Consider the following 11,795-nt stretch of genomic DNA (forward strand, 5'->3'; position numbering starts at 1 on the left):
AGAGCCAGTAGATTTGTTTGAGGATGGGGTAAAGTGGATGTGCTGCTTGTATGTGTGAAAAACTGAGATGCAGTGTCTGAAGAGCAGGAGGATTTGGGGAAAGTAGAGAGGAGAGGTGCAGTAGTCCAGGCAGTAGGGGATGAAAGCATGAGTGAGGAGTTCAGCGGTAGTGAAAGAGTTCAGTAGTGAAGTTGACTCATTGGTGATAGCCAAATTTACAGATGAGTCATGAAGGAAAGTTAGAGTAGAGGATGACTGAGTTTACAGACAGGGAATTTGAAATTGTATTTCTTATAATTGTTCATTAGATTATTTAACTTTTTTTAATTCTAGGGTTGTGGTATTGGAGAGTAGGCCAACAGATAATCCTATGGCCAACAGCAATTTATACATCCTGGCGGGGCACGAAAACAGTTACTGAGAATCATACATGGCAGTTAACCATGACAAGAAAACACTACTGCTGCAACATTGATGGATGATTGAAATTGCACAAAAACTGCAGTAACCTGACTTCAATTACTTTGTAATTTATTGTGGCATGAGAGAAAAGATGATAATGTGGTATGGACACACTTAGCATATTATACCAGAGAAGTGCGTAATAATTCACTCTTATGTAATCTTTGTACATATATGCAGTATTTTTCAGTGAAACACATTGCTGAAGACCTACACTGATTTAATGTAGATAGTGATCCTTCAGTTATGTACAAGTGTCTTAGCTGTACAGATGTAAAGGTTGCTGAGGAAGCAGAAATGCAATCGGGGTACTATTTTAAGGACTTTTCACATGTAGTTCTTATAAAATGGGATGTTAGCAATGAACACAGTGCATTTAACATCATATTGTATTTTATTATATGTAATTTACTAATACAAATAAATCAACTTTTAGAAATTGTAACCAAGGCTGTAATCAGATTACAATCTTGTTTTAATTTTCATGCAACTACACTGGTGTGATTGTTTGTTTTGCACAAAGTATTTATCTGTGATGTATTTAGTCACAAAGGTAAGCTGTGACTTTGTGGATATGACTTGGGCTTCAGAGTATCTTTTTTTTAGTTTATTTGGGTAGTTTTTTTGTGAAACAAACCAATTAAACACCTGTATTTTTATATTTAAGTAAAATTCTGTAAAGATTACTTCTCTATGCTTGAAAACAATACCTTCTGGAATGGATATGAATCCCAGAATTTGGTACCTTAATGTAACACTGCAATAGTTGTCTGAATTACTAGTGTATGCAATGGTAAAGTTAGCATTATTACAAGTCTTCACTAAATGGTTTTATTCATATCATGAACTACAACATTCCACACTGTGGAAATGGTTCAAAGATCTTGTCATATTTTGACTTTTTTTGGCCTTATGATGACCATTTTCTTGATTTAGGGTGTTAACACATGGCCAAAATAATTTAGTTACTACCTCATACAAACAATGTAGTGGTTACTTCATATTGCAGGAACATAGTCTGATCAAAAGTATTTTTGATTGCTATTTTCCAATGGAGTATGTAAATGCCAAGTTTTAGCAAAATGCACACATTTGGCTCTGTTTTGTATATGTTCTTTATATTTTATTATGATAATATACACTAAGAACAAACTAAATTTAAAGTGATGTATGGTCTACGTTACTGTGATTGGTGATGCTTTTGAATATGTTCCCTAATGTACATAATGTAAAATAAACTTTTTTTAACATGTTGTTGTAGAAATAGCTTACCACCGGCACTAATTTCCATATAAGACTAAAAAAAAGCTGATGGAAAACACCCATTTTTGAATTGCTATTAAATGTTTATGTACCCTAATATATAAACTGGGCATTCTGAATGTATGAATGGTCAAGCTCCTAGGAATGTAATTTTGCCTATGTTTGACCTAACACCTGCATTTTGTGGGATATGTATCTTTACAGAATCATTGAATCCTAGAAATGTAGACTGGAAGGAACTTTGAGAAGTCATCAAGTCCAGCCCTTCATGCTGAGGCAGGACCAAGTATACCTCCTTTACATAGGCGCCGACTCCGTGGGTGCTCTGGGGCTGGAGCACCCACAGGGAAAAATTAGTGGGTGCTCTGCACCCACTGTCAGCCAAGCTCCCCTCCCCCTGAGCGTGCCGTATCCCTGCTCCTCCGCCTACCTCCCAGTGTTTCCTGCCCAGCTGCTGTCAAACAGCTGTTTAGCCACTCCAGGGGCGGGGGGCTCAGGGGAAGAGGCGGGGCTGGGACGGGGATTTGGGGAAGGAGTCAGAATAGGGGCAGAGTTGGGGCGGGGACTTTGAGGAAGGGCCTCATGGAAGGGGTGGAGTTGGGGCGTGGCCGGGGGCAGAGCGGGGGTCGAGCACCCACCAGCGGGAGCAGAAGTCTGTGCCTAACCATCCCTGACAGGGGTTTGCCCAGTCTGTTCTTAAAATCTTCCAGTGATGCAGATTCCATTGGAGGTTTTTAAGAACACATTGGACAAACACCTGTCAGGGATAGTCTAGGTTTACTTGGTCCTGCCTCAATGCAGGGGGCTGGACTTGATTTCTCAAGGTCCCTTTCTGCCCCACATTTCTCTGATTCTGTAAAGATCAATACATTATATCATTTATATACTTATCAATAATATACTCAAATATATATCAATACATATTACTTCCATGATCTACTCAAACAAGCCTACAAGACTGTATCTCCAAGGATCAACATGTTAGTTTGAAGTCACTATTTCTTAAACTCCTGTCCACTAGATATACATCAGACAGGTATGTCTACCGGTGACAGAATTCACACTGGCCCTACCATGTCCTTATTCAACTTCTATGGGACAGGCCCTACTACAGAGGAAGACGATACTGGTAAGTGTCTCGCACTCTTTCAGGGCTGGTCTAAGACAACTGGGCACCTTGCTGGCTGACCAATAGCTTCCTGGATTCCTCAGAACTGCCCTTCATCCCCTGATTTCCTAGGGCACATATTTTAGCTTCAGCTAAATTCCTTTTCAGCAGGGGCTGCCTTTGTCTGTGGAGCCGAAGTGGGTGCCCTCTTCTGGCTGCAGTTCCTCTGTTGCCTGGGTCGACACTGAGCTTCACCACCCAACAGCATCCTCCCATGTTCCCCTTCAGGCCTAGATGTGGGAAGAGGGAGACTCTCAGCTTCTGATTCCTCTCTGGGACTGGCAAAGAACTATCAGCTTCCTCCTGAGAGCAGCAGAGAAGACCCCAGGCACCCTCTCTGTTCCCAAGCTGTCCAGGGATTCCTGCCTGCTTTCCCACCTCCTTGGTCTAAGAGCATATTACTATTGAGAACACATCTGGAAGGATGAGTGAAGAGAGGTGTGGGTGTGAGATTTGGAGGTGGGATTTTGAGAGGTTCTATGGGGGACAGTAAAATGAGGAAGATTTAGAGAGATGGGGAGTTTAAAAAAGAACATGGAGAAGGATGGAGATAATACAAATGAGCAGAGAGGAAACAGGATGTTGCCAAAATATGCAATAGAATGGGATGGAGGTGGGGGGATAAAATCAACATGACCATAGAGCCTCATGGGTCATTATCAGGGTCATTTTGCAGCTCTTACAATTAAATATATGCAAATTGGATTTTTTTTCCTAATAATTAAGGGGGATTGAGCTTTCCCTGCTTCTGGTGGAAGTCGTTCCTCTCTGGATAATGCTAATAAAGAGCACTTCATAGCATTTAGAATGCACTAGAATAGGTGCATGAAATACATATTCAAAATTATTCTTCTGGAGGAGAGAGGGAGGATATGCCTGAACTTCTGGGAAAGGCTTCAGTTGACTTCCAGCTATTGCTCAATAGTTAGTTGGATACACAAAAGAGAGTGGCGGCTGGACTCTTTCACATGTCACTATTCCTTATTCTTTTAGCTCTGGTGAGGATAGTGTTTGGAGGCAGCTAGAAATTTCCCTGCCTTTGTAATTTGAAATCCTGTTCTCCAGCAGTACTGCTAATTTCAGGAGATAAGACTAGGAAAGAGTGAGGGTATGTGTTTTGTTTTTTTTTTAAAGGAATTGGGGAATCTTCCTTTGCTGAAAGTTCTGTCATGCTCTTAAGCCAGTATTAGGTCTTGTCTTCACTAGCTAAAGGTATAATTTGAGTTTTGCCTTTAACCCGATTCTCATCTGCACACAGTAATCTCTAGCTTGAATTAAATGGTGCTTTGAGATCGAGCTAGCTGGGCTGGGGGTGATGGGGGAAGATTTGAAGCTGGAGCATCGCTGATGCTTGAGCTAGTGGGGGACACAGCAGTTGGAGTTACAATTTATCAGATGCTAATCCTATCATTGTTTGTAGCTCAAGTGGTTTGTGATGTGGACACTGCTCTCGCTCACCAGGCTAGCTTGAGTGGAATAACTCAAGGGTGCTAACTGTTGCAGTGAGGGTGAGCCCTTCACATACAGAACATTTCATGCTAACAGGGTTTGGAGAGAGAGAGAGAACATCTCACTTTCAAATGAAGCAGGTTCAGACATGTATCTGTTAGATTAGGGACTTGCCCGTATTAGTGGATGCCTTTTTGTTGCCACAAAAATAGCAGATAATTAATTTGAGGTTCAAGGGATTTTGGCCTATTTATTACAAGCAGCCAAGCACAAAGTTGTTTTAATGTATTAAGCACAAGAGAAAATTACTTAAAATATCCGAAAAACAAAAATTAACATTCTAGAAAAATCCTCTTCTCTACGTTGGGGCCTGTGGTTACAACTGCATTCCTGCTCCTTGTCCTCCAGATGTGGAGGCCCTGTGTAAAACCCCTGTCTAGCTTCAGTGTAGTGCAGCACATAGAGGTGTTTAGAGATCTCACTGCTTCTCTATCCTCCAGTGTCTCACATCTGCTTGAAGAAGCCAGGGGTTCCTCTAGACCTCTCCTTCCTCTGGCAGGAGCTTTTATTCCAATGGGTTTTGATTTTTCTCCCCCTGTCTGGGAGAGGATTGAGAACAAGAGGATCCCTACCTGTACCAAACACAGTCTAGAACTCCATCATTTAGACTATTTGTGCTTGTTTTCAATAGCATCTTTATCAAGAAGTTTATAAAGCAAAATAATTATCGGGGAGTGGGGGGGGGGTTCATTAAAACTGCATTAGTTGGGGAACAGTTCACTTACCCAGGAAGGGGCTAGTCAATAATTTCATAGTGGAAGACCATTATTAACTAGTTTGGGAGTATATTATTGGAGTGCTTCATTAGGAGCAGCCAATGAGTGGTTGGGAGATGCGTTCGTTAACTTGCTGATTTGGTTCTGTCAATGGTTGATGGCACTTTGCCCCAGGTGAAAGGAGTATGTGACTGTTGGTGGTTGCTGGTGAAGGGTGACAGCTGCTGACAGTTGGTGGCAGGCGGTAGCAGCTGGTGAACGTTCTGCAATTTGGCAGGCAGTGAGAGATCAGTCAGTTTAGTAACAGAGGGCGTGTGGAGGGAGTTGATGGCAACTGAAAGTTCATGGCAACTGCTGTCAGTGGTGGCAGTTGGCCCAAATCCATGACTCTTTTGTGGTGGTGGTGGCGGCAAAGGATGGCAGGGAGTAGGAGTTTCAAGCTGTTGATGTCCATTCCAGTCAGTTGGTGATGACCATGATTGATTATACTTGGTGGACGTGAAATAGAGTTTAAGGCGCGAAGGGACCATCAGATCTAGTCCAACGTCCTGTATGGCACAGGTCTCTATAGCTCAGCACCTGCACGTTAAACCTAATAACTGTAATTAGACCAGGCTATTACACATTAGACTATTGGGTACCACAAGCAGAGAATAGGAAGGACCGAGATGCCACCAGTGGCTGAGGCCCCTGCAATGGCAGGGAGACGATTGAAGAGATTTACCTAGATAATCCTGACAAGTGACCTGCCTGAAAACCCCCCGGAAGTCCCTGCCAATCTGACCCAACCTCACACATGGCAAAGCACCAGCCAGCCAAGCACCTAATAAAGAGATTGCTTGGTTCCACCTCAGAGCTCTGGCCCTGCCCATCCAATGTCCCATCTCCAGCTGTGGCCATGCCTGAAGCTTCAGAAGGAGGTTTAAAAAATCCTCTCAGAATACACTGGGGACTGGGAGAAATCCCTTCCTGACCCCTGTAGGTCATCAGCTGAAGCTCCGAGTCATAAGTTTTTAAGAACATAAACCAGAAGTGAGCCCAGGGGTTTTGAGCCCTACCCTCACAAACAACCTCCTCATACAATTGCACTCCCAAATTTGTCCAGCTCTTAAAACCAATTGTCTGTTGCCACAACTCTTATTGGGAGGCTGTTCCAGAACCTCACCTCTCTGATGGTTAGAAACCTTTCAATTTCCAGCTTGAATTTGTTCCTGGCCAGTTTATATCACTTTGTTCTTGTGCCAACATTGTCCTTTAGTTTAAATTGTTCTGTGTTGGAGCTGGAGGTTATTCATAGGACTTGGCTGTTTCTTACCATTGGTAGCACTTGGTGGTGGTATCAAAAGAAAATATTTGATGATAATTCCTGACAGATTACACAGAGGATGACAAGCAGGGTCAATCCTTGAGCAAAGAGTTCCCAGTCAGTGAAGAAAGCAACCCCAAAAACTGCCTTTTGTAGCCTCCATAATATGGTGGTTTATCCCCAATTCTTCATATCTCAGAATAATGAGAGCCCCTATTCCCTTGTATCAAGACAGAAGGGGGAAATATAAACTGCCCCAAACTCTTTTTAATTTGGGTTTAAAAACAAAACCAAAAAAAGTTGGTTTGCAATTCCTGATGTTTAATGGCAAGTGGTGACGTTCAAAACAAAATTGAAAAAACAAATTAAAAATTGAAGTTGTGATGATTTAGGGTTCAAAATATATCCTATTTTAATTTTTTTTAAACTGTAAGAAACGAAGACATCTAAATTTTCCATTAATTAAAAATTGGGTTTTTGGTACATGCAAACATTCAAGTTTTGTTAAAAAAATTTTGAATAAATCTATAAAATTTTCTCTTCAAAATGCTGCAAAAAAATCACAAAAAGTGAAATTGTTTTTAAAAGTCAAGTTTTTCATAATATATTTTGTTTAAAAACATTTTTAATAACTTTTTGCTTAAACTGTTGACTGGCTCTATTATTGGCAATAGTTAATGCTGGGTATGCGGTGAAGAGAACTGGTAATGATTGGTGACAGGCACGTTTCCTGGCAATGGTGTAGGCGGATGACGTTTGATAGCAGGTAGAGACAGAGGAAGGCATATTGTGATACTGGTGGCAATTGGTGTGTAACAGGCTGTGCTCGCCCTTTAAGGCAGGCTCCAGATCCATCATTTCCCTGGTGCTGGCTTGCACCTAGAACAGAGGCATTCCCCTTTGCCTGAGGGATCACGAGGGGTGCTGCTGTTTCCACAGGAGAGAGGATTTAGGCAACTGCAATTTTGTTTGTACTTAGATTTATTTGGACTTTTGTTACCTAGGAATGGCGGTGGAGTTTTGGTTTAGCAGGAGGGTAAACTACCATACAAGCAAAGGAATGTGACATACAAGCAAAGGAATGTGATGCAATGTTGAGAGCATCCTGACAGGGTGACAGTTGGCAGCTCTTGATTTCAGTTGGTGATAGTTGGTCTCATTTGGAAACAACTGGTGCCAATGGCAATAGCTGGTGTCTTGTAGAGGTGAGGACTGGTGTCAACAGTATTGCCAATCCCACACACTCAAATCACAATTCAGGCCTAAAAAGCCCCATGAGATTAAAAAAAAAAAAAAAAGTGGGTTATTTTTATTTGGCTTCTGGTTTCTGAGCTATTGGGGACACTCATTCCATTTTTAAGTTATTCTCAGCAATCATGAGAGCTAGAAACTTTCAAATAAAGAAAGCTGACATTCATAATCACTTGAATCCAGCAGCTGGGGCTTTAAGAAAAATGTCAAATATTGCTAGCCTTACAATAAAAGTCATGAGATTTGGCAACTTTAACAATTTCTCAGTTGGTGACAATCCAGGCAGTTGGTGCTGTGTGGCAGTTCTTATCAACTGAAGACAGGTGATGGCAGGTGCTGATAGCTGATAATTCTTGTCTGTTGGCTGCAGGTTGTGACTGATCAGGAAATTTTCACCAGCTGCTTCCATTTGATGGGCTTCATTGAAAATTGTGGACATTTTGTGGCTGTTCATGAGTCTGTGACAGCTGCAGAGAATTAGTTACGTTTGATAGATGATGGACAAGTGGTGGCAGTTGGTTCCAAGTGGGGACGTCTGGTCAGAGGTTGCAATAGCTAGTGATTGTTGGCGGAAGAGTGTGGCGGTCAGTAATGATAGTTGGTGACAATGTGTCTCTCTTCGGAGCTGGTAACAATTCATGGCCACTTGTCATTTCATAACAACTGGTGAGATTTGGTGGCAATTTTTGTCGTGGAGACAGTTGGTGGCAGCAGAGGCAATGAGTGGTTCTTGTGACAGTTCCTGGCAGTTGGTCACGACACCTTATAGATGGGGCCATTTGGTTTCATTTAGTGTCTGATGCAGAAAGTGGGTGACAGTTGTTGGCGTTGGTGACTATTTGTAAAGCTTGTAAAATAGGACAAATTTCTTTTCCCATTCTTTATTGTGAGTGAAAAATTTGAAAGTTGATGTGCAATGAGCTTTGAAAATAGTAGTTGGGAGCTAATGTTAACAGTACTTTAAAAACATTACAAAACAATAAAACAATCAAAACTAATATTTTAAAAATACACTCTATATAACAGCAATGTGGTTACAGATATCAGGAGTGCCCAAGGTTCGGAAAGTCACCTAATTCACAACTAAAACACTTCCTTTTAAAACGTTAAAGTTGAAATTGTGTTTTCAGAATCCAGCCAGCATCCATAACCAATTATATTTTCTTTGCAAAAATAACATGCTCGCTTCATTCAGCTTCACTCACTGGGTATGTCTACACTGCCCACTAAACCCAGACTCTGACTCATGTTTGAGCTCAATCCCCTCTTCTGTCCACATACAAATCAGTTTGAGTCAGGTCAGCAAGCGCTCAGGACCCAGGTCCTATGACCCTGTTGGGTGTGGGTCAGAGCCAGAGTCCTGCTGTGAGTTGGGTCTGAGCCCTGTCATTTTGGCAGTGCGGATGCAGCTCAAGCCACAAACCCAAGTCAGAAGGTCTGCATAGCACAGTATGAATGCGTTAGCACAGCTCGGAGACCTGGGTCCAGCAATTGTAAGCCAAGGTTTACAATGCAGTGTGGACGCTCAAGCATGGGCATGGAAACACCAAATCCACAAGCCCAGGTCTCACAGACCCAGGTTTACAGTGTAGTGTAGACATACCTTCCAAACCTTTGTCCCTAAAATTTGCAAAAATATATTAAAAAGACAAAATAACATTGAGACGAGATTATGGGAGCCTTTCAATATGAAATTTTGTAATCTTTCAGGTAATGTGTTTAAACCTTTGCCTAGAAATTAAATAAACTGCACCTTACTGCGAAGCAAGGTGGGACACAGATGTGTGCAGTTGTTTAAGTGAAATGGGCTGGAGCACTGCAGCAGTGTTTGAGAAGGTGCAGGGCGTTACCTTGTTGATTGGGGTGAGGAAAGAACCAGCTGGAAGGTTCCAAGGGTGGTAGTTAAGATCAGTAATCTAAGCCCCCATTATACTACACTGAGGCATTTAGATCAGGGTGGATAAAAATCAATGACTTTTTTTAAAAAATGGCTTTTTAATTTGGATTTTTTTCATAAAATGCTTTTTGAGGGAAAAAAAACCTGTCTAAAGATAAGGAGTACTTGTGGCACCTAGAGACTAACACATTTATTTGAGCATAAGCTTTTGTGAGCTACAGCTCACTTCATTTCACAAAAGTTTATGGTCAAATAAATGTGTTAGTCTCTAAGGTGCCACAAGTACTCCTTTTCTTTTTGCAAATACAGACTAACACGGCTGTTACTCTGAAACCTGTCTAAAGATAGTTTTAATTAAGATACATTATGGCTCAAAGATATCTCATCATGGAATAGGGATTATAAATTTTAATTCTATAGTATGAGACAATATATTTATGTAATAGTTCATGGATTAGGGTTCCAGGGCTTTCTGTATAGATTATTTAGATTAATCTTTCTAGCTACCCAATGGGACTCAGTGCTAAGTCTAGAAGATACCATGAGAGATGCTTAGTTTTGCAGTTCTCAGACTGTGGATTTGTATTTCCAGAGAGAACATGCTTGTAAACAGAAAAAATGTTTTTAAATAAATAATATATAGAGGTGAGAAATAACAGACCTCAACCCCCTTGTCCCTCTGCAAATTTGTGTACACAGAGTCAATCCCTTACCTCTGTCTCAAAGTGCAGTTTCGAAAAGTTCAATGAATAGAAGGTCTGGATAAGGAAAAGAAGTCTGGAGATAAATGTGAGAAGGGAGGGACACGCAATAGAAACAAAAGTGAAACTCTTTGAGCAGCATATTCCAGAAGTCTTGAGGTCTTTTTGAGTGTAGCCTTCATTGATTTGAGATCTACCATACCATTCACTAGAAGGGAAAACCTATAATGGCAGCAGGCCATAAGAGACCCAGTTTGGGTCTCCTCTATCTCTGAGTTGTGAAGAATATCTATTAAGGTTACAATAGCCAACAAGAATGCACTTTTATGTAGAAATTCATGATTAAATAGTCTTCCTGACTAGTGATTTAAATCAAATCCACCCTGATTTAGATACAATATTTATCCTCACAATTATGCTGGTGAGGTAGGCCAGTGCTATTACTCAATTTTACAGCTATGTAGCTTTTAAATATAATTAGGCAGTATCATAAACATGGTTAATACTAAGGGCCACCAATAATGGGGCCGCATTGTGCTAGGTGATGTAGAAAGAGTACCAGATAGTCCTGGCCCCAAAGACCTTACAACCTAGACAGAACCAGACCAGTGGGATGGCAGCAAGCGGCCTCTTTGTGCCACTGTTGGGAGGGGATCAGCTAAATGGAAAGAAAAGGTGAGGTGGGGAGAAGAGGGTAAGCTGTGCTGGAGAGACTGAGGGCAGGGGCGTTGGCCCAAGACAGTTCAGTCAAAACTGTAGGAAGTTCTCTCCCTGTCTCGGTTTTGGCTGCTTCTGCTCCTGGTGGAGCTGGAGTTGCTGTCTGGCACCTCTCTGCAATTTCCCCCCCAAGGCCATGTGGGGTTAGGGGGTGCCCCCCTTGAGTTCTAGCACCCCCGGACGGGGTGGGGGGTGTCTCTCCTCAGCTTTGATTTCACAAAGGAGGTCAGTTCCAATTACCCTGTTCTATGGGGAAACTGAGGCACGGAGCAGGGCTGCGACTGGCCTGAGGACCCGGGGGGGGGGGAGTCTGCGGTGGATTCAGGACCTGACCCCATGTCTCCCCAACCACTGGGCCATCCTTCCCCAGGGCAGTCACACCCCAGCTCCGCTCCTGGGAGTGAGAAACGGGGGGGGGGGGCTTGGCAGCTGCCCCAAGCAGGGCGCCCAGGGAGGTGGTGGCTGGGGGGTGCTGGTCACAAGGCCAGTGCTTAGAGCAGGGGACAGGCCCCCCCGGGCGCCTGGGTTCTCCTCCCGCCTCTTCCCCCCCCCCCCAGCAGGGTCAGGGGGTTGTCATGGGCGGGGCTGGGACGAGGGAGGTGCTGCACCCTAAGGTGCTCGGGGCCCCTCCTGACCTGCAGGGGGCGCTGTCTGAGGAACCGCTCCGCCGCCGGCCCAGCGAGGCACTCGGCACTCCGCTGAGCTACCTGACGGCTCCGCCTGACCCGCGCTTCCGCCCTGGCGCAGGGCGAGTGGGCGGAGCATACGCCTCGCGCCTGCGCTTGTCGGCCGACCCTCACCGCGC

The 11,795-nt window shown here is 43.1% G+C and overlaps 1 protein-coding gene across 4 annotated transcripts in view; it reads left to right on the plus strand.

The window, feature by feature from the left end:
- MAP4K3 (mitogen-activated protein kinase kinase kinase kinase 3) overlaps nucleotides 1-1,661 on the plus strand; it is a 136,028-nt gene extending 134,367 nt beyond the window's left edge. For 3 of the 4 annotated variants that reach the window (XM_084622281.1, XM_084622283.1, XM_084622284.1), the window contains exon 34: nucleotides 334-1,661. In XM_084622281.1, the coding sequence (XP_084478407.1) occupies nucleotides 334-421 (88 nt within the window). In that variant the 3' untranslated portion in view covers nucleotides 422-1,661. The remainder of the gene's footprint in view (nucleotides 1-333) is intronic. The other variant, XM_084622282.1, reaches the window with a different exon arrangement.
- Nucleotides 1,662-11,795: the final 10,134 nt, after the last annotated feature.

Source organism: Lepidochelys olivacea (assembly GCF_965140295.1).
Source record: "Lepidochelys olivacea isolate rLepOli2 genome assembly, chromosome: 3".
Taxonomy (NCBI): domain Eukaryota; kingdom Metazoa; phylum Chordata; order Testudines; family Cheloniidae; genus Lepidochelys; species Lepidochelys olivacea.